General features: G+C 38.5%; 1 protein-coding gene across 1 annotated transcript in view; it reads right to left on the reverse strand.

The window, feature by feature from the left end:
• Pkhd1l1 (PKHD1 like 1) overlaps positions 1 to 23,460 on the reverse strand; it is a 142,033-nt gene that overhangs the window by 87,762 nt on the left and 30,811 nt on the right. Inside the window, exons 14-26 of the mRNA XM_035449642.1 lie at positions 22,556 to 22,647; positions 19,690 to 19,849; positions 19,180 to 19,315; positions 18,375 to 18,518; positions 17,260 to 17,417; positions 15,911 to 16,024; positions 13,721 to 13,870; positions 13,012 to 13,136; positions 11,808 to 11,971; positions 10,853 to 11,025; positions 3,661 to 3,808; positions 2,469 to 2,623; positions 355 to 477 (exon numbers count right to left, since the gene is read on the reverse strand). Of these exons, the coding sequence (XP_035305533.1) occupies positions 355 to 477; positions 2,469 to 2,623; positions 3,661 to 3,808; positions 10,853 to 11,025; positions 11,808 to 11,971; positions 13,012 to 13,136; positions 13,721 to 13,870; positions 15,911 to 16,024; positions 17,260 to 17,417; positions 18,375 to 18,518; positions 19,180 to 19,315; positions 19,690 to 19,849; positions 22,556 to 22,647 (1,842 nt within the window). The remainder of the gene's footprint in view (positions 1 to 354; positions 478 to 2,468; positions 2,624 to 3,660; positions 3,809 to 10,852; positions 11,026 to 11,807; positions 11,972 to 13,011; positions 13,137 to 13,720; positions 13,871 to 15,910; positions 16,025 to 17,259; positions 17,418 to 18,374; positions 18,519 to 19,179; positions 19,316 to 19,689; positions 19,850 to 22,555; positions 22,648 to 23,460) is intronic.

Consider the following 23,460-nt stretch of genomic DNA (forward strand, 5'->3'; position numbering starts at 1 on the left):
GCTATAAAGAGAAGTTGAGGTTACTTTAAGGAAACTCACCTATACTCTATATTTTAATATTCTCACTACTAAAGTGACAACATTAATAATTATCTGACATAAATATATAAAGGAAAAATAAAATATTTACTAATTCTGTCAGTGGTAGATTTATTTAAAAAGAAAACTTTCATCATTAAGAAGGTAATTTCCCCAAAAGTTGGAGAATAATAACGAGTTGGTCATCTGTTAAGGTAAACACGAATGTAAAACCAGAGCTGTTAACACTCCTGTTTCACCAGGTCTTTGGTACATTGCTGCAAATTAGTTACACATTTGAAGTTATAGATATTATAAGAGAAGCTTGAAAAATACCTGTGGTTGCTGATTAGGGGTGCGGAGCATGTCTCCAGGGATGCGTTGTCTAAATAAGCCACCTTCCTTTGTTTTGGTGACTGTCACATTAGCCTTTTCTCCGATAATGTTGGAATCATTAATCTATTTTTTACATAAAATGAATTTACTAGAATAGCAATGGAGAATATATCCAATTTAAGCATGGGTGAAGAAAGTAAAAGCTTATGGACGAAATAACTTAAAAATTTAGTCATATTTGTTTGGGAAAAAAAAAACTTTTCCACAGTAACAATAATCAATTCAAAGAAAAATGGTAAGGCTATTGAACTATGTTTCATTAATTAAAATATTAATAAACTAAACAAAACACATTTACTAAATTTTATTATCTTAAAATGTCCTCTGCTCTTTCTCAATATAGCTACTTTGGTAAATTATGAATAACTAAAAAGTTGAGTTATTTTTTCCCCTTTAGCATTTTTCATCTCTAGCTATCCTGGAAATTATATTGTCTTCTAGGCATAAAAATAAAGCCAAATTACATCCATGTGTATAACCTGGTCCTTTCAAAGTCCTTATTCCGGTATGGCCGCCTTCTGATATATACAGGCACCAGCCAGGACAGAGGTGCCTCCTGAGGGACTCTGTGAAATAGTGATGAAGAACATGAATGAAAAATAAGCAGGAGAGACTGATGGGAAAAAAGAGAGGAGGATACCATAGGCCAGCACAGCTAGCAAGAGGAGGCCGGTCTCAATTAGAGAATTTTAGAATTCTAGTTCCAAGCATGTGCCTGTAAAAGCAACCTGTATCTTTATAACGATTATGTTTTGCCTATCCATGCGAATTTATGGCCGTATGCGTGTGTGTGTGTGTGTGTGTGTGTGTGTGTGTGTGTGTGTGTGTGTCCTACTTTCCTGTCTTCCCATTCAAATATTTCCTCAATAGGGGTCTGCACTTTCTCCACCTTACGTGGTAGCATCTTTCCAGGTGAATATGCACAGTAGACATAGAGGGGTTCTGTCTTTTCAACAATCATTTCCCCATTGAAGAGACTTGGGTTTCTAGAGTTTTACGGCGAGGATTGAGGCTGTGGTGACCACCTTTTTGCTTACACCATTTCACATTTGCATAAGTATTTCAATAAGATGGAATTATACGGCAGATTGCCGAATCACAGAGAGCTGTGTTAAGCTAATATCACACAATCCTCAAAACATTTGGCCCGCTTTGCATTCTAACCAACAGGTATGAAAGGAGATGCTTCTTTGGATTTTCTTCACCACTAAGAAGTATTGTGCATCTCTGTGTGTGGCTCGTGCGTGCTTTGGTGTGTGTGTGTGTGTGTGTGTGTGTGTGTGTGTGTACGCGTGCATGCTCTGCAAACACAAATCCTGCTCCATCACTATCCACAGAAGACTTGTTTTCCTTTTAGGCCCGATGTGTCTCCAGTTCTTGCACACTACTCGCCTTCTCCCCTTCACACCTACCCACACTGACCCTTCTTCCACTCTGGTGTGCAAAATGGAACAGCGTCAAACAGGTGACAGCTACAGCTTTGACCTGAAGAGGTCATCTTTCCAGTAACATAAATTTTCCCGTCTCAGAATGCAGCGCCAGTGGACGTGTATGTATTACAGGTGATGAGACTAATGATTCTTGTGTCCTCTCAATTACAGCTGAATTTACTTGTGGGATTGGCCCTGCCTGTACACCATCAAGGGGCTTCTCGCAAGGGATTTAAAGTACCAACAGCTATTCTCCATTAAAAAAAAGAACGCCTGCCTGGTCATGCACAATACTTTTCTTCTGTTCAAATGATTTTAAAAGTTTGTTCATGAGGCAGGTGCAGCGGCACACAGCTTTAATCCCAGAACTTGGGAGGCAGAGGCAGGTGGATTTCTATCAGCCTGGACTATATCGGAAGTACCAGGCCAGCCAAGGCTACCTAATGAAACCCTACGCCAAAAACAACAAAACAAAACAAAATTAAAACAAAACGAAAGCCAAATAAAAAGTTTATGGTTTGCTTTCGAAACACCCACAGTCTCCAGGCCTTTTTCAGATTCTAAGGAAGAGTGCAAATTAGCAAAGAGCAGACATAGAGAAACGAAAACTGCTAACGAAGGGACCTGCAGAAGCGGCTGCCTTCCACAGGGGCTTTTCCACTCGATGGTCCATGTGTGCCCTGCACAGGTTCCCTCTCTCCTCACGGAGACTCGTCCTATGTCTTCCAGGCTCTGCAGGGCAAACTGCAAGTCAGAGGCTGACACAGCAGCAAGGATGCCTGCATCACAGAGAGCAAAGACTCACAAACCGAGCACTGCTCAAAGCACCGAGTATCTCAAACATCACTTGTCAATCACACACCTACTCCACTCCAGTCCAAGAGAAATTTACACCTCTTTTCTCTTATCCCAGGAGTGCGTTAACGAGAAACAAAATCATATGTGCGGTGCATCTCAGTGTAGTCTCGGTGTTAAAAGCTTTTATTTTAATGCTGGTTTGCTTTTATGGAGACTCTGTAAGTCATGAAAGTAAGAGAAGCTTTTTGGAAGTCAAAGCAGTCACGTTGTTGACAGTTGTAACTGTTTAAGTCATGAAGAAAGTGCAACTAAAAGTACATGTGCCAAACGTACATGACTTCTGTTTAAATTAGCACTCACTGTCAGCTTGACAAAGACTGTAATGCACGGGCATGAATTAATATTTTTCTGTTACTAGTAGTAATATTTTACAAAGTAAAATTAAGCAGGTACTAAAACTATTTGAGTATGAATCAATACTTAAATGTTATTTATTTCAACATATGATGCTTATTAAGCCAGAGTTTTCAGTGGACACATGATAATAGGTACCATTTTGGACAGCATGAGTCTAGGTTATTTAATTAAGATTGCATTTAAAAATGCTATTCCAATCCCATTTTATATTATTTTAATATTATAACATTTCTGGATATCACAGCAATGATTTTTTCAGTGTAAGCATCATAACTTTATATAAGGTCATAACTTCACCCACCTGCAGAAAAAGTATTCCTAAGAGTTAATATTTTTACTCATTTATATTTATGTTTCCAGATTAAAATGTCTATAACTTTTAACATTGGCTTTAGATGAGTTCTTTCCTAAACTGCCAAAAGAACATTTCTGAGGCAAAATGTTATTAATTGCTAACTTTAATATGATACATATTATTATGTATCATTTATTTAGATATTTGAATGTAAGATAACCATACATAGCAATTATCAAGAATGCATACATGTGTATTTGAACAACTTTGATATATCTCTGGTAATTCTGAACAGTTCAAACATACCTTTCAGGGTATGTCCGTAAGCTTGGATGTCAAAGCTGCCACTTATAGGTGGAGAAGCTTCATGAATTTTTTGAATACGAATCTTTGACTCCCCTGGCCAGTTATTTCCTCTGTAAACCGACTCATCCTTTGTCTCGTTTGTGATTATCTAATTTCCAAAATAAATATTGATAGAATGGTTAAACCCAACAATGGCCAACACAATTTCCATTTCATCACGTAGGATCCTGTGACATGACATAAATGAGCCTCATGTATTCAGGGTTCCTCGGGACATTAAGGGGACGTCCATAAATCAACACAGGCCATGCCTACACAGCTGCAATAATGAGGCTAAAGTCAACTCAGTCGTCTGTGCAGCCATCAGCTGGGATCGCAGTAATACCTCATTAATTCAGAGAATACCCTCCATCACTCAAGGAGCAAATATTTATCAAGCAAGCACTCTGTTCAAGGTACAAAGCACACCGCTGCATGGAGGCAAAGGAGCATGAGACGTAAGCACCACCATGAAACAACTAAAACAACTTTTGGAGAAACAACTATGGATCCGCAACCAACAATAACAAGAGTTATCTGGTCAGCAGTGTGACTGATCCAACCTGGTTAAATAATTTTCAAGTATCAAACACCAGTCGACTGACAGAAGCAATAGGTGCTACCCGTATTCATAGGTTGTAAGTGTAACAAGGAATATTATGGTCTCCAATTTCTGGCCTTTTGAAGTTTTCTGCCTGTCTTGTAGAACTGAAATGCATACAGAAATAAATAACATAAGTGATAGAAAAAAGTACGTGTGTGTGTGTGTGTGTGTGTGTGTGTGTGTGTACGCCAACTTTCTCTATGCTAAAGATTAGAAATAAAGTAAACCTCCATCAATAGAAAGGGCAAACTGCTATTTGTACTATAATGTGGAAGTCCTTTTTCCCCTCAGCCTGTTGGCCACCGAGTCAGGAGGGGAAAGGGTCAGACCGGGTGACAGAAAACTTTGGCAACCCGTGAGCAAGAACAGAGACAGCCCCCCACCCCTGAGAAACAGATTTCAGTGAATCAGCTCAATTTTATTCCAGAGTATAAGGAATATATAGGACTGGGGAGCCTGGCACAAATTTTCATCAAGTGGCACACTTCTATCGAAAGGCTTTGAATGTGACAGCCGGGTCTTCTCAGTGGGGATCCGTGTCAAGGGTCAAGCTAAAGCTGAATCAGGCATCTGGTTTAGAGATGACTTTCAGGTAAGGTCAGTCCTCCAGGCTTGGGGAAATTCTCCAGATAAGGGCAGGTAGAGACCAGGAAGCATTGCTGGGGAGGGAGGGAGTCCCATGTTGCTGAGCTTAGAAAAAACTGCTAGGTTTATGACAGACTGCAACCTCTACCAGCCAGCAATGTATCCCAACGTTATAATATACAGCAACTCCAAAGAGTGAACTATCATTAAAGGTTACATCGAATCTTGCAATATTGATAAAGGAAATTTGTTTTAAAGCATGTAAACATAGCCAGGCGTTGGTGGCTCATGCCTTTAATCCCAGCACTCGGGAGGCAGAGACAGTCGGATCTCTGTGAGTTTGAGGCCAGCCTGGTCTTTTCAAGGGAGTTCCAGGACAGCCTCCAAAACAATACAGAGAACTCCTGTCTCAGAAAAAAAAAAGAAACAAGCAAAAAAGCCTGTAAACATTTATGATTCTATTGGAATGAAGTTTAAAAATAGGAAAAGTGAATTGTTGATAATAGAAAAATAGCAGTTGTGGGGAAAGCTCTCATGGAACAGTGGTTTTCTTTTCCTTGATCTAAATTGATCTCGATAATCAAAGATAACTTTTAAAAGTGCATTGAGTTCATCAAGGTTCAAGGATATGGGATGAACTAGCAACGACGAAAACCTAACCGTATTTCTAAGTACAAATAATGAACACCTGGGAACCATAACTAAAAATAAAAGACCATTTATGAATTCACTTGTAAGTGTACATTAGCTGTTAAGTAAATTGACTATCAAGCTACAATCTACAGATCCAAAGAGTTTAGGTAAAGAGGGGATTAGCGGGTGGGATGGAGTGTGGGGATACATGGATTTCCCTGAGAAGGGGAAATAGAACAGATTTTTGTGGGAGGACTGCGGGCAGGTGGGAATAGGGTAGGAGGGGTCGGTGGTGAGGAGGGGTGGTAGGGGAGAACGCAGGGAGAGACGCTAGAATTGGGGGACACTTGGAGGGTAGTGCAGAAACCTAGTGCTGTGGAAACTTCCCGGAATCTATGAGGATGAGCCTAGCGAGAACTCCTCGTAACGGAGAATACAGAATCTGAACCGGCCATCCTTTGGAGGCAGGCAAGGTTTCCAGTTGTGCAACTGAGTTGCATTCAGTAGAGTTTTTGGCCGAGGTGGTCCCTAAACAACCAAGACACAGGGTCTCTCTCCAAAAATTGACAGCACGAGTCCCATTGCCAAGATCACTGAGCATATACAGAGCAGGAACATATAGAATGGAGCCTTCACCCTTGCATTCTGTAGTCTCTTTGACGTGGGAAGGTACTCTGAAGGCTACCCAAAGAGAAACTAGACACCAACCCAGTAACAAAACCATACATCTACAGTCTCTTTTCAGCCTACAAAACGTGCTGGGGCAATGCAGGCACAGAACTTGTGGGAGTGACCAACCAATATTTGGTTTAACTAGAGGGCCATGCCACCAGAGGGAGCCCAAGCCCTACACTGGCCAGGAAGCAGAGACTGGCTAGATAGCCCAGAGACCTAGGGTAGAACCAAACACAATTGACTGAAGAAGTGCGGGGGGGGGGGGTGAATCAAAGAAATGACTCCCAATGATAGCCTGCTATACTCAGATTGGTCCCTTGTCCAGTCGTCATCAGAGACGTTTTCTCTAGCAGCAGATGGGAGCACAAGCAGAGACCCACAGCCAATATGCAGAGAGTCCAAATTGGAGGTCTCTTCTGGGTCCCTCCACTCAGAACTCAGGGAAACCTGCCGAAGAAGGGGGAGAAAGCTGTAGGAACCAGGCAGGATGAAGAATACCCGGAGAAGATGGAAATCAACTAAGCAGGGCTCATGGAGACTGAAGCAGTTAGCGTGGAGCCCACATGGGTTGTACTAGGTCCTCTGCATATATGTATGACCGTTAGCTTAATGTTTTGTGGAACTCCTAACCCTGGGATTCGATGTGTCTCTGACTCTTTTACCTACTCTTGGGACTCTTTTCCTCCTACTGGGTTGCCTTATCCAGCCTGGCGATGAGGGCATTTGCCTTACCATGTTGTGTATTGTTTTGTCATGTTTGGTTGTTGTCTCTTGGAGGCCTGCTCTTTTCTGAAGGGAAACAAAGGGGAGAGGATCTGGAGGAGATGGGAAGGGGGGGTGATCTGGGAGGAGTAGGCGGGAAACTGTGTTGGGATGTATTGTGTGAGAGAAGAATATATTTTCAATAAAAAAAAAAAAACGCAAGACCATTTATAGTTGCTTCAAAATTGAAATAATTATATACAAATCTACCAAAACCTATCCTGAGGCCTGCTGAAATGGCTCCCCTGGTGAAAGCACTTGTTATGCAAACATGGGGATTTGAGATTGGATTCCAACACCCATCTAAACAGACAGACACAGCCATAAATGCCTGTGATCCCGGAGCTATAGGAAGATAAGTACAGCTTGCTGACCACAAGCACATCTAGGGTTCAGAGAGAGACCCTATCTCCAGATTATAAGGTGAACATAGATAGAGCACGACACCTTATATCCTCTTCTGGCCTCCAGTTATCTGCATGTGCACACACCACAATGTGTGTGTATAGTGCTTGAGCGTGAACACACACACACACACACACACACACACAAAACGCATGTTCTGCATCTGGCATAAGAACTGTAAAAGTCTAATGAAAAGTAATCAAAGAATATCTAATATGTTAATTTTGTAAAAAAAACCGCATAAGATTAAAATAAATGAAGAGAGATAATTCATAGATTGGGGATTCAACTTAATAATGATAGTCTCATTCCAAATAATCTGTAGGTTTAATGCAACTGTTATCAAATAATCTGTAGATTTAATGCAACTGTTATCAAAATATCACAAGACTTTTCAGTAGGTACAAAAAAGTGTAACAGAATTTGTATGAAGACAGGACCTAAAATGAAACACTTTAACATAAGAATAAGGCAAAAGAACCCACTCTGTCCAATATCCATGTTTACTATGTAACCATGGCAACTAAGAGCGTGTGGTGTTGGTGGAAGAAAATACACAAAGAGAATGGAACAGAATTCATACCTGTAAATATAACCACAATATATGTTTAAGTAACGCTTTCCAAAGTGCGTGGGAATAATCTATTAGAGGAATGCAAGTATCTTTAATAACAGATGCTAGAGTTACTAGTCATTAGCAAATGGGCACTATCCTAAGACCAAACCCTGTTCAAGCTCAACTCAGAGTGGGTCATAGCCTAAGTATGGAATACACACTCTTTATAGAGCCAAAATCTAAGATAACGTCCTCAGATTTGAAATCAGGAGAAACACCTTCATCAAAGGAAAAGTTATTCAAAAGTTGCAACCAACCAAAATTCAGCACTCTCTGGGAGCTATTACAATGAAGATGGATGAGCAGTTTGCCGTCTAGGAGAAAATGTTAGTTAACACATATAAAGATGTTGAAAAACTAAAAAAAAAGGAGCAGTAAATAATCAAATTTAAAATGTGCAAAAAAATATAAACAGGCACCGGTGCCAAAGAAGCTCATAAAATTATGCTCAACATCACTAGCCATTAAAATGCAAATCAAATCCTAATGAGATTAAGATCACCTACCCTAATGGCTAAAATGAAAAAATAAAAAGATAGCAAGAACTCCAAAATGCTGGGAAATCTGGGTGGAATCTGGACCATTCGGGATTTCCGGAAGCAATGTACAGCAGTGTGGCCATTTTGGAAAAAAGAGTATAAAGTGTCTTATAGAATAGTAGATGTGATTACCAACTTACCTTGCATAATTACAATTATGCATAATTGTAACTGTTATGCATACAACGCCCTAAAGCCATCACTAAATGTGGATGACTCTCATAGGAATTACGCTCAGTGAGAAGAAAGCTATCTTAGGAGGCTGTATATCATTTTAATATTTAATGTCTTGATCCACTTATATAATAATGTTGAAACGACAAAAATATGCAAACAGATTAGCGGCTGTCAGATGGATATGGAAGGCAGGAAGCTTGCAGGGAGAGAGGCTGTGGCTATAAAAGGATAATATGGGGGTTACTTATAATAGCACATTTCTAGTGGTAGTCTGATGGACCTATAGATGTATATAGAAACACACAAACACACATATGTGTAAAACTGACAAAATCTGCACAAGATCACTTGGTGTGTTGTACCCACATCGGTTTCCTTATTATTCTATTACGCTATGCTATTTGTACAAGAAATTACCATTGAGGGAAAAATGGCTGAGGGATATGAGATTACCTCTCTAAATTATTTTTCTCAATCGGATGTGTTCTTGCAATTATCTCAAAGCTAAAGTTTCCGAAACAAAGTGTGTGGCTTTGTTGGTCTTGCATGTGAATATGATCTTAAAAACAAGTCCCATATTCTCCAATTTAGCCTCAAATAAACAATTAAAACTGCGTTGAAATTAGCAATTATTGGTGCAGGTGAGGAATCTTGATGGATTACAAAGCCCCAACTCAGCATATTTTATACTATGGTTAAGCAAAGCATTTACAGGAAATATTGACAAGACGAGCATCTTGAAGACAGCAAGACTAAACACTGACCCGGAATGAGGGGAAGGCAATGGTTTGGAGAATAGTTACAATTCTTCATTATCCTCAATTACCAAGTTGTTGGTGTGGTGAGAGGATTTCTACAGCTCTCTAATTACAAGAATTAATTAAACTTTAATCTTGAGCTTTTGTATATTTGTTTTTAATTTGTTGTGGAAGCGAAACTAATAACTAGTGCATTTTCGAAGGAAATTAAGTTTTCAGATGTTCGTTGTATTTTTGGCATTGGATTCTGGGGGAAGTTTGGATTTTTTAGCAGCCTTACTGACCAGACTCCTTTGGATCCATAGGAAACCACACCCTCCCTTCTTTGTACAGATTTTCCTGAAAGCCAATGAAATGCTGCTATTCATTTTATAGCATTGCAACCTTCAACTTATCCTTCAATGACTGACATTCAAGAATCTCTTTTGGGGACTCAGAGGTGAAGAACACTGGCTGTCCTTCAAAAGATGTAGGTTTCATCTTCAGCACCCACATGGCAGCTCACAACCAGCTGTAACTGTAGTTCTAGTGATCCATTGCCCTTTGGGGCCTCTATAGGCGCTGCACACATTGGGAACAGACATCCATGACGGCAAAACTGACATACATACAAAATAAACTAAAGTATACTTTAAAGTTAATCTCTACTGGAGGAGCCCATGAAGTTTTATGTCTACATGGAAAATTCTACTTAAATCTGACATACTTCCTTTCTTCCTAAATATTTTAATTTAACTCTCTCTCTCTGTCTCTATGTGTGTCTCTCTGTCTCTGTCTCTGTCTCTCTGTCTCTGTCTCTGTCTCTGTCTCTGTCTCTCTCTCTCTCTCTCTCTCTCTGTGTGTGTGTGTGTGTGAGTGTGTGTGTGTGTGTGTGATGTGTCATGAAATTTGTGGGGCTTGGTTGTCTCTTTCCACCTCACAGGCTCCAGGGATTGAACTCAGGCCATCAAGACTGACATCAGTCACACTTACCCACCAAGTCATATCATAGGACTCCAGTCTTGACTTTAATGGGTATTTACCCCTGGGGTTTTTTTTGTTTGTTTGTTTGGTTTTGGTTTTTCGAGACAGGATTTCTCTGTGGCTTTGGAGGCTGTCCTGGAACTAGCTCTTGTAGACCAGGCTGGTCTCGAACTCACAGAGATCTGCCTGCCTCTGCCTCCCAAGTGCTGGGATTAAAGGCGTGCACCACCACCACCCGGCCCACAGACACATTTTTTAAAACAAATTCTCAAAGCATTTTCATCTTCAGGTTCAATAAGTCTATAAGTCGTGACCGTTGCTTTGACATAAATTTTATTCAAATATATACTGGCTATTTCTTTAACTAAGAAAATGCAGTGCATTAAATCTAATGGTCATGAAGTTGAAAGTGGTACCTAGAAAGTTCCAGGCTTACCTGTGCAAAGCTCACAGCCATCATGGGTATATTGTGACTGCAGTTATATGAAGTCATGGAAACAGAATACTGAATTCCCATAGCTGATCCATTTACTTTGGTCTTGTTCACCTGAAAATACTTTAAAAATATCCCTTTGTTTGCTAATGCTGGAGGTCTTCTCTTTGGCATTTCTGAAAAGGTGAGTGGAAGGTAAGATTACAATGTTAAGGTCTTGCTATGTTATTGATGGAATTCGTATGTGTATAAATCTCTGACTAGGACTTGGTAAATGATGCTAAGGCATGTAAATAAAATTTTCACTTGTAGCTTTAATATCACACAATATCACACAAGTCTCTAAAAACTTTCAGTTCACCCTCATTGGAAACTTGTCACCATCAAATAACTGCAAGAACAGTTTTCCTTCTTCATAATTCAATTCTCCAAGATAAGCAAAGCAAAAATACTTACTACAGTTTATTTATTAACAAACAAAATCCAGAATCATAAAATTAATCGTTGTTATAACTGGAAGAAATCAAGAAACATTAAGAATTCATTCATTGTTAAAATAACCACAGAGCCCTATTCATTACAAATAAAGTTATTTCAGGCTGGAGAGATGGCTCAGAGGTTAAGAGCATTGCCTGCCAGAGGTTCTGAGTTCAATTCCCAACAACCACATGGTGGCTCACAGTCATCTATAAGGAAATTGGGTGCCCTCTTCTGGCCTGCAGAGGTAATACCAGCAGAATACTGTATACATAATAAATAAATAAATCTTAAAAAACAAAACAACAACAACAAAAAACCAAATAGAGTTATTTAATGATACTATTGAGGTGAAAGAACAGATCATCAATATTTAGAGATTAGTATCTTGTCTCTACTACTGAATATAAGAATGCTTTCCATGGTAATATTTTAGAAGCTACATTTAGAAGGATGATTTATATAAAATGAGTCAACATACCACCCAAGGCTGAGACTGTAGGTGTCTGTCCAATGTACACTGCATCCACATAGATGGGCTGGAATTCAGATGATTTTTGTAAGCTAATCCTTTGTAGAGAAAAGCTTGTTCCAGCATATTTGGTTTGTAAGAAATCTAGAAGATCTATGCAAGTGTAGGTCCACCTGCAATATGTTGAATAATTTTCTGTTCACATTAGTAATAAATATATATAATATATAAATAGTATTACAATTTAAAGAACAGGCTAGGGAGATGGCTGTATTTGGAAAGTGCTCAGTGTACAAAGCAAAAGGACCTGAGTTTGGATCCCCAACATCTATGTAAAAGTCTGGTGCCACAGGCTTTAGTCACAGTACTGGGGCAGAGACAAGAAGAGCTCTGGGTCTCATTGCCTATCGTCTAGACCAACTGGTGAGTTCCAAGTTTACTGAATGACTCCATCTCAAAATAAGGTGGAAAGTGACCAAGGAAAATGCCCAGTGTTAACCTCTGGTGTTTACACACATGTACACACTTGCACACATGTCCACAGGTATGTATATAACCCCCATACTCGAGCAAAAACTACCCTAAAATGTTATAGAACAAGAGATTTCACTGTCAGCGAAATACTAACACTCTGTATATGTAGAGTTTCTATTTGTAGCCTTGCCTTTACCTATAGGGATATAAAATAAATTTCTATCATGATATTCATGAAGTCAAGAAACACAGTTGGCATAGAGCACATTAATGAAGACAAGATAGAAAAAATTCATCTATTTTGTTAAATATGTGGGAAATACAATAGTAAGTTCTGATTCTAATTTTAGTGAAGATGCTTTGAGTTTTTTTTTTCCTTTTAGTATATAATTTTGCCTATAGGCTTATCATATAATGTTACCTATAGTGTTATCATAAGTAGTCTTTATGAAGCTGAGACATGTTCCTTCTGTTACTTATCTCTTTGGGTTTCTTTACTTTTTATCAGGAAGGGATTTGGATTTTGTCTAAAGTCTTTTCTGCATCTATTGAAACAGGCTTGTCATTTCTGTTCTTTCGTCTATTCATGTGGTGTGTTGTTTGTTGATTTGCATATGTTGTGTTGTTCCTGCACCTTAGGATTGAAGCCAGCTTAACCATCGTAAGAAAAAGTAATGAGACTGTCTTTATAGTCTACATATTGTAGTATAGCTTGTTTTGAGCCCATAATGTATCTTACTGATTTCCAGAAGAGAAGTTATATTCAAACTGGATATCAGCACTTCTAATGACGTTACCACTGTCTTGGTACTTGAACTTCAGACCAAGGTAGTTGGCCAAGGATCCTTTGTATGCTAAACAAAGCTACATGAAAAATATGAAAGGGATTAATAACAATATTTTACAATTATTTTGTATTATAACAGTTCAAACGATTGCAATGCAAGATATATGTCTTGAACATTTCCATATAAAGTATATCAAAATATTAAAAATAAAAACAATGGATTTTAACCACTTAGCTGTGAGAGAATTGGGGGACTTCCTCTGATAGAAGACAAAACCTAGTGATAGCATCTATGTGGATTTGAATATCATTTCCTTTAAAAATTAGAAAAATATTTCACTCTCTCTGAGAGTGAGTTATCTATAAATTCCAATTAAAAATTATGCAAATAAATTTCCTCAAGAATCATAAGATAAAGCATAGAACATGATGATTTATTTCCCTCTTCCCATTGGTCTCTCCCTCCCTGCCTGTCTTCCTTCTTTTTCTGCTGAGACTCACCAGGAGAAAAAACCACAGCAGCCAGAATGGGAATCATTATTCCTGCCCAACATGACATGATTCAAAATGGCAAGCGCTTTTCCTAGTCTTAAAATTTCATGAAATTTTATTAGCAGGGTATTTCCCAGATTCAATTAGCATATAGTTTTCACAGGCTCACCTGATTATAAGGAAATAATAAAATGTCTCCGTATGGTAATTTGTTTGGCTTAACATCTGCTGAGTCAAAAAGAACAGCTGGGTTTTTCAGGGAATAACGGCCACAGTAAGCATCCGTCTCAGACGACTTCTGCCCTCTATTAATATGATCCTACAGCGATAACAATATTTCAAAGGAAAACATGATTTATTATCTTGCTTTTTTCCCAACATCTCCAAATAAGTTATTCAAGATCCTACTCTAACCCCATTGTCTCTTTGGTATTTAACTTGAAATGATCTCTCCTATCTGTGAAATTCTTCATACATGCATTCGGACCCCTAATCACACAATCCGTTTTGTTCTGTGTGACTGCGCCCCAAGTTTTATCATATTTTCTTTACTACTACTCATTAAAGATGCCTGTTCATTCTTTCATGAATAGCTGTTTAGTACCAGGTACCAGGGTTTGTTTATCTTAGCCCCATATATGAAGGGGCTAAGACTTGGGACAAAAGAGCTAAGGGTTATGTTAATCTTGATGAAAGGTGTCTAACTCATATAAAAGGAACCTCACAGGAAGTGACTATAAACCGGAAGTGTTCAAATCAGAGGAAAAATCAACAGAGGCCAGAGGGTAAAAATCTGGGGGAAACATCAAAGGAAGGACGACCCTAGTGTTGCTAATAGTTGAAGCCAAGCAGAGCACAGAAATGAATGCTGGGATAGTGCTGAGAGGCAGTAATGAAGGAATGGAGTATAATCTGATCCTCACAGTGACTAGGACTACATTCAGGTACACATATGTGCATTCAGTTGAGAAGGCTACCATTAAGTTGAAAACTTTCCATTTTGTCTCTAATAAATCTGCTAATGCAAAGTATCCTGTAGTTTGTATTTTAACGATTCACGGTTATTTCTAGAGTATTGATCTAATTTAAATACCCAGACCCTATGTTTTGTGTGTATGTGTGTGGGTGATTTGTGTACATGCATGTTTATGTGTGGGGTGTACATGTGCCATGGCGCACATTTAGTGATCAGTCCACACCTTCTACCTTGTTTGGGTCTCTTGTTTGCTGTTGCATGTACAGGCTAGCTGGCCGTGAGTTTGTGGGAATTCTCATATCCCTACTTCCAATCTCATTATAGGAGTGCTAGAATTATAGAAACTTGTCACTATGGCTGACTTTACTTGGGTTCTGGAAATATGAACTCAGATCCTCACATTTGTGTGTTTCCTTCACTGGTCCCTCCCTGATGGGGGATGCTCTTCTGTATGCTGTGAATATTTGTTTCTCTTATTGGTTGATGAATAAAAACTGTTTGGCTTATGGCTCAGGTTTCTTATTGGCTAGCTCTCTCTCAATTATTAACCCATTTTTATTAATCTATGTATCTCCATGTGGTCTTGGCTTACTGGAGAATATCCAGGTATTCTACCTTCTTGGTAGCTTACATGGCATCTGTTCTGGCAACTCATTCTCTGCCGTTCTTCTTCCCAGTTTTCCCATAGTCTGTTAGTCCCACCGATACTTCCTGCCTGCCTACATCCTGCCTGTCCATTGGCTGAAACAGCTTTACTCATCAACTAATAAGAGAAACATATTCCCAGCACACAGAAGGACTTCCCCCCATCATCTCCCCATGCCTGTATTTCATATGTTTAGAGTGTCACTTGGAAAGAGTGTATATCTAGCATCCTCAAGTATTCAGAGTAAAATTTAGAATGTATATTTTTAGTATTTTCTTCTACATACTTAACAAAATCTATGTATCTCATAAAGAAAGAAAGAAGAATTAGGCATTGTAATTATTGACTAGGTGATTTCAAAAAAGCAAGAAAAGCAACTTACTGCATAAATTTATTCCTTATCATACAAATCATATGCTCTGAAGCCAGTGAGGAAGACAACATATTCTCCACGCATGTGAAGAAAACACATAATCACAATCTTGAGGTCTTTATCCATTTTGTTCACTGTCTACTTATCAAGGAAAGTCATGCATGATACAAGTGCTGTTTTCACAAATGGCTCATTTGAGTTAGGGAAGATGCTAGACTGAGCCTTGCCAGCAAATCTGTCACAAGTTGAAGTTTGACTTAGAACTAACAACTAATGTTAGTTCACGAAGAGAAATCACAAAATTTCAACACACTTTTGGGAAGTTTCATTGGATCCCTTTCAAGGTTCACTAAACACTACGTACCAGGTCAAAATCAGTTTCGTAGTCTCTGAAGTATTTTACCAGAAACCCTTCTTCCAGATTTGAGATTTCTGGGGCACACTTGGCACTCACCATCTCTTGCACAGCTTCCTGAAACTAAATGAACAGTGCGTGCTTTAGTAACTTCTTTCCAATCAATTTAGGATGTAAGTAACTCTACCATTAATTTCATTAATGAGCTCTCTATTGGAATATAAGATAATTCTCATGTTAGCCATAATTAGAATACTTCCATCTAAAATTTCCTAAGAACTTTTAAGTTAATATGTTATTGGTTTAGAGTCCATTGGTCTTCTCAAGAATTTTTTTGTAATAATTATGTCCAATTGGCTGTTATTATCTTAGTTTTTACATAATGCAGACATTTTATTGAGTAGTGTTTTAAGGAGAGCAGTAAAGAATTGAAATAAATAATTATCCAATTAAACATATTCCAAATAAAAGATTTCCCCAATACATTCAAATTAAGTAGGAAAAATATGCTCAAATGGAATCTATTTTCAAAAAAACAGATCAAACATTGACTGTGATCCTAAATTTCCAATTATCTAAAATATTAAATATTTTGGATTAAATAGGAATTATTATACACTCTTGAGTCATACTTTTATTTCCATTTGTCTAGCAAGGCACAGAAAATTTTTGTTGCTTAGGAATTAAAGACTTAAGGCAATTCATAATATTTAATCCCCAAGCAAATACTAATTAAAACTCACTGTACAGTCCAAGACTGGGTAACCCACAAGCATGCCTTTCTTAAAAACAGTCCCCACTCTACCCCTATCCAGAATAATAGGTCATGTTGACCCTGGTCAAAACACTCCTTTTTCTTCTCTCGGTCTTTGCAATATTTCTTCCCTTCTTTGTTTATTATCAATTGGCCAAGACAGTAGCAGAATATATTACATAGCCTTAAGTATTATTTACATTGGTATTTAGATGGGTTTCTTTTTAATAAGATATCAAAGTATTTAAATTTTATGATAAAGTCTTTACTGTATCTATTTCTAAAGGTCTCTGATTTTGCACACATTGAACATGTGGATTTGAGCTGAGGGAGAATACTGGGCTGGGTAAGGGGCACACATCTCCCTCACAAATGCAGAGAATGGCTGTGATGGTTTTAGGATACTTTCTCCAGAAAAATGGAGAAATGGCACACTAGAATGGCTCTGTGCCCATTTGAGAAGAAGCATTTATGATATGCACTTTATTAAGTTAACCGGATGCCATGAAGCAATATTGGTCCTTTCTCAGCTGTGTATAAATGGCCAGTGGGAACTGTGAAAGGATCCAGAAGAAATACATGGTAGAAAGTTCCTGGATCATACTTCAGCTTCCGATGACTCTGGGGCAAGCGGCGTAGAAGCAATCCCATCCCAGTTTAGTGTGAACGTCTCCAAGCTGGGTTTTCCTCTGGTTTGTTCTGTGATATCCAGTGTGACATTATTCCCTTCAAATACTTCATAACCAAGCAGATCAAAGTCTCCTGCATGTGGTACCAAAGAGAAGTTAAAAAAGAGAATTGACATGATAACATACATCTAAAAGACATATTTGACTGACCAAACTGATTGTATTTGGAGTTACATTAACCTAAAAGAAAGAGGATGGGAAAGACACTGAATAGTGTAGTATAGTAGAATCATTCACAGCAAAAAAAAAACAGCAAAATGACATTTGAACCATTTAAATTCTATTTGTGGATTAAGAGGAAATATTATAAGAAAAGCCAATTTTAATCAAAACAGGCAGTAAAAGGGAAGGGACCAAGGGTATTCAAAACACTAATTTATTCTTTTTCAAATTTTATATACTAACCCCTGTTCCCTCTCCCGGGATGCCCTTCTCCGGCTCCAGACCTCTCACCTTCCCACCCCCATCCACTCCTCAGAGGGGCTAAGACTTTCCTTGGGGAGTCTACAGAGTCTGGCATACCAAGTTGGGGCAGGATCAAGCCCCTCCCCACTGCATCAAGGCTGAGCAAGGTATCCCATCATAAGGAATGGGCTCCTAAAACGCAGTTTATGCACCTGGGATAGGTCCTGGTCCCACTGCCAGCCTCCCCAACCCAACAAATCAAGCCACGTAACTGCCACCCACATTCAGAGAGTCTAGTTCGGTCCCATGCAGCTGTCAGTCCATAGTTGGTGAGCTCCCGCTAGCTTGATTCTTTTTTTGATGTCAGTATTTTAGCACAAAAATCTGTTTCATTTTGTCAGCTATCAATAGAGCATAAAGTCGATTTCCAATAACAGCTCGCACTCAGGGGCTAGTGCGTAAGGTGCCCCTGATGCGGTGAGTAGAGCCTTGTGTTGTAGAGCCTCTCTCTGTTGGGTACATTCTTGTTCATACACCCTGGTTTGATTTGGCCATGTGCTTGTTAAGGTCTCTGCTGAAGTTTCAGAGTTTCTCTCTGATCTATAACACAGATGAAGCACCATACCTCTAGTTGACATAAAGGTTACTGTGTAGATGCTGCGCTGGAGATCCCGCTCGCTGGTCACTTGAACTGAATCGGGCTTTATGGACCAAAGCTCGTTTAAAGCTGATTGCAACGTGAAGTCAGAAGCATCAGCAGGCAGCCAGACTTGGGATGAATTGAAAAAGGAAAATAGAGGAATTGAAATCTTTCTAGACTATTGTAGCCCAAACAGGTGTCTTGTAGTTAAATTTATTCTTGGTAACATTCAAGTTATCAGGTGTAGAAAACTGATCTGGGGTTATTATTTTGGGCTCTTTAATTGGCTAGTAATGTCTTTGATAGTCGGGAACCATATTTTATTTCAATATTCCATAATAATGAGTTTTGCATGCAAAATTGAAATTTTTACTCAAGACAACAAAACTAATTGTGCAGGATTATTAATTTTTAGGATTTAGATATGTGTTATTAACTGATAAACTAGTATTTTGTAGGTGTATTACTAAGACAATTTGAAAGGTGTATTTATTCTCTATTATAAAAAATTTGATTCCTTGTTTCTAAACTTAGACCTGTGAGTAGTACATATATAAACACGTATATGCTTTTAGGTATAAATATGATAACTTTTTATAGATAAATACAATGGCATATGCCAGAAAGTTGTTTGCCATTTTCTAATGTGGGTTGAAGCCTTTCTTCATAATAAGATTCTTCCCCTTTGTCTAGCACACTATAGCTTCTAAATTATCCTTGTGCTAGAGTGAATAATTTATAACTATGTTTATACATAAAGGCACGTAGTTCTCTTGCTAGTATAGCTTACCTGTCTTTTCCATGTTGTAGATGAATCTGTATTGGGAAAGTGAACATGAGTTAGTTCCCACACACGGGCTGCTCACTGCAACCTGCTGAATTTCATGAGTGGCATTAGTTGTCTCCCAGTTTTCCAATGTTATAATCTATTTTCCAAATAAATAAAATAATTAATATATAGACACGAGTGAACGTCAAGTAATTGCAATTTAGCTATTCAATGCCTCTCCAGTATTCTATTTCTAATGTGAATGGTATTTTACAACGTGTTTAAATGAATCTTGTGTAATAAAAGCCTGATGGTTATAATACAGATATGTCGAGAGGAAACTCAGCAACTGCGAAATTACATTACCCTAGCACACAGTGTAATAACTAAATGGAACCTGTCTTCATTCATTTACTCTTTTAAGGATAAGGAATGAACCCAGGGCCTTGCAGATGTTATGCAAATATTCCAGGATGGTGCCCAGTACTAGACACTGATTTTCAGTAAAGTGGATCTGTGATCACTGCAAACCTGTACTTCCGGGATGACTGTTGACTGAGATTTGATGACTTGTTCTTCATTTACTGCATCTCCTGTCTGCTGCTCGGTGAAGACATTATTATATTGGTACAGTCCAACATCAACAAAAGCACTCAATGTATACTCTTGCAGCAAGATTTCAATGTAATATCTGGGAAATAGAGCGAGGAAGATAAATATTTTCCCCAAAACAAATGGCATGAAATCATTGTTTAAAACAAATGAACAAAACCAGTAACACAAATAAAAATGCCCTCCCCTGATAATGAGATTGATGATTGACTCATATGCCATCCTATAGCCTTCATCCAGCAGCTGGTGGAAGTAGAAGCTGACACCCACAACTAATCATTGAACTGAACTGGAATCCAGTTGCAGAGAAGGACAAGTGATGGGCAAAGGGGTCCAGACCAGGCTGGTGAAACCCACAGAAACAGCTGACCTGAACAACCAGGTCAGCTCTTGGTCCCCAGACTGATAGCTGGGAAACCAGCATGGAACTGCTCCAGACCCCAGGAATGTGGGTTTCAGTGAGGAGACCTCGGAAATCTATGGGACCTCAGTATTTATCCCTAGCATAGGTGTGGACTTTGGGAGCCCAATCCACATAGAGGGATACTCTCTGAGCCAAGACACACGGGGTGGACCTAGGCCCTACCCCAAAGGATATTATAGACTCTTATAATCCCCTACGGAATGACTCGTCCTCCCTGGGGAGCAGAAAGGATATGTGATAGGTAGGGTATTAGTTGGGGGGGGGGGAGGAGGAGAGGGAATGGTAACTGGGATTGACATGTAAAACAATCTTGTTTCTAATTCAAATAAAAATATTAAATTGTAATAGTGTATAAATGTGCAATTAATACAAGGTTTTGTAGCAGTCTGCTAATACAATTAACTATGGAATATACAAGCATTTCCAAAACGTGGTTCTCATTCAGGTTAGTCAATAAATGTTTACTGGAGAGGATTAACAGCATTTATCCTTGAAGAACTAGAACAAAGTAATGGTGCAGACCATAATGATAACTCTCTAAGAAGCAGGGAGCTTGAGAGACAGCAGCAACTATATTTACATTTATTGTACGTCTCTAACTCAGGGGATGCATGTGTTAAGGTTGAAAGTTCTCAATATGGTTTGGATCTTGTATTCTCCAAAAGGTCAAATGATAAAGACTTGGTGGAGAGAGCCTATGGGCCTATGAGGGTAATGGAACTTTTAGCAGGTGGAGAGGCTAAGAGGACATATCCTAGAGAAAGCTATATTGAGTCTCTCTTCCTCTATCCCTGTCTCTATCTCTCCTCCCCGCCCCCGGAAACAATGAGAGGAATAAGCTTCCTCCAGCCATTACACACTCCCTGTCATGATGTCCTGGGCCAGCAACAGGGCCTAGGGACCACAAACTAAACCATCTGAAACCATGAAGCAATACCAATCTTTCTTCTGTCTAATTTGATTGTCTCAGGCGTCCATCAGTGATAGAAAGCTGATGCTGTTCTTTAATAATATACCTTAAAGGCAGTTCCACTTGTCATTTAGACTGACTATGTCTCTCCAACAAGACTGGTGCAATGTTTAGAATTATTGAATTTATAAGAACACCTATCCTCCATCTAACTTTATGTCTAGGCCAGCAGTTCTCAATCTGTGGGCTGCAGCAACACCTTTGGGGACCGAACAACCCATTTACAGGGATCACGTATCAGATACCCGGCATTTCAGATATTTACATTACAATTCATAACTGCAGCAAAATTACAGTTGTGAAATAGCGGTGAAATAATTTTATGGTGGGGGGTCACCATGATACAAGGAACTGTATTAAAGGGTTAACAGCATTAGGAAGGCTGAGAACCAATGACCATCTCCTATATGTGAGTAAAATTCTCATCCCCATCACGGTCTCTGGGAATGTCACTATCATGTCCATCTGATATGACCCTGAATGAGACGCTTTTGTGATGGTGAGATCATGGATTTTAGGTAGTCTCCCTGATAAACTGGCATTGGAGGATAGCAAGGGGCTCTGAGGGGCCTTAAGAATCTGTTCACACCTCTGATGAATCCAGGTGACCAGGACCAATTGAGAATCACGACCCTGGAAGACGCCCTAAGTTCTAGAACATTATTGGCAGCTTAAAAATATTAACTGTACATTAGAAACCCAAGCTAAGCATTGTGTTAACTTTATTCTGCTCAACTCACAAATGCCCCATAAAATAGATAACTATTTTATTCTCTTCAAAGGAATGAAAGAGAACTAAAAACATTAAGGACTTTAAGATTTTGGGTTTTTTTTTTGTTTTGTTTTGTTTTTTTTTAAATGGGCAACCTTACCAATGTGTAGAAGAGGTCAATGTATAACAAATATATATTAGCAGTGGAACTCATAAAATGTATATGGTTTTGTGGGGTTATTTTCTCTCAAGCAATACTCAAGCCCTAGGATACTGGAACAGAGAAACAAGTTAAGGGCAGTGCTGAAAAGTCAGCCCCCAAAAGAATTAAAATCAGGATTAAATTTCACAAAATTATAATTTCTGCAATAGAATTAATTAAAAAAATTAAACTGACCTGTTTAGTATCATTATTCTTCAAAATATACAACCAAATTTCACAAAATTGTGGAAAATAAACAATTATAAATACCTTTGTGGTGCAGGATCCTGAACCTAGGTTTTTTGCACACTTGGCAAGTTTGTTACAGTGAACAATGCCTTTGAGAAGGATCAACTCTCTCAATTAAGCCAACAGACCATTGTGTGTACCAGTTAAAACAAATTAAATGGTTTAAAATATAAGGTTACATTGTAAATGCCACACAAGAACTTCAATATAAGAAAAAAATACCCTTACGCTTTTCCTTTCTGAAGATAAATCTCATCTGATCTTTGTGTTGAACTTGAATAATAACTGTTGGCATTGGCAGAGTGGTAGGCAATCCTCACCTTATCCCAGAAAGAGAAGGAAGAATTTAAATTAAAACTTCTCAACAATTAATTTTCATTTATCATTACTTCAACTTTAGAAATTTTATCAATAGGAAAATGTGAAAATCCACCTTTTTCTTTAAAATCTACTATTCACAGCAGCATGAACTTTAAAGAAAATCATCAAATCTTTATTAGTTCCATCTTTTACTAATATCAATAGGACTACCCTATACTTCATACTCCTAGCTGATGGGGGAAGTCTTCTGTACATATGTTTCTCTTATTGGTTGAAGAATAAAACACCATTGGCCAATAGGGAAGCAAGATAGGTGGGACCAGGAGACAAGGAGGATTCTGGGAAGTGTAGTAAGGAGAGGTTGCCATGTGATCCCAGGAGGAGAGGACGCATTCTTGGTAAGATAAGACCTTGTAGAAATACATACATTAGTTATGGGTTAATACTTAAGACAGAGCTAGCCAATAAGAAGCCCTAGATATTGGCCAACAGCATTATAGCTAATAGAGTCTCTGTGTGTTATTTGGGGGCTGATGCAGCACTGGGACCAGGCTGGCCGGAAGAGTTATTGTACACCTAGCCTTTCTGATAATAGAATTGCAGGGGAAAATAGCAGAGATACAAACTAGGGATAGTCGTTATTATTATTATTATTATTATTATTATTATTATTATTATTATACAAATGGGCTTTTGTTATGAAAAAACTTTTATTAAAGATTTGATATAATTTGCTTAATTGTGTGTACATGTGAAAGTTACCCAAGCTCGCTAAATGCGTAGGAGGGTGTGAGAAGCTTGTGGTTCTCATT

The sequence above is a fragment of the Cricetulus griseus genome, chromosome 10 (assembly GCF_003668045.3).
Source record: "Cricetulus griseus strain 17A/GY chromosome 10, alternate assembly CriGri-PICRH-1.0, whole genome shotgun sequence".
Lineage (NCBI taxonomy): Eukaryota > Metazoa > Chordata > Mammalia > Rodentia > Cricetidae > Cricetulus > Cricetulus griseus.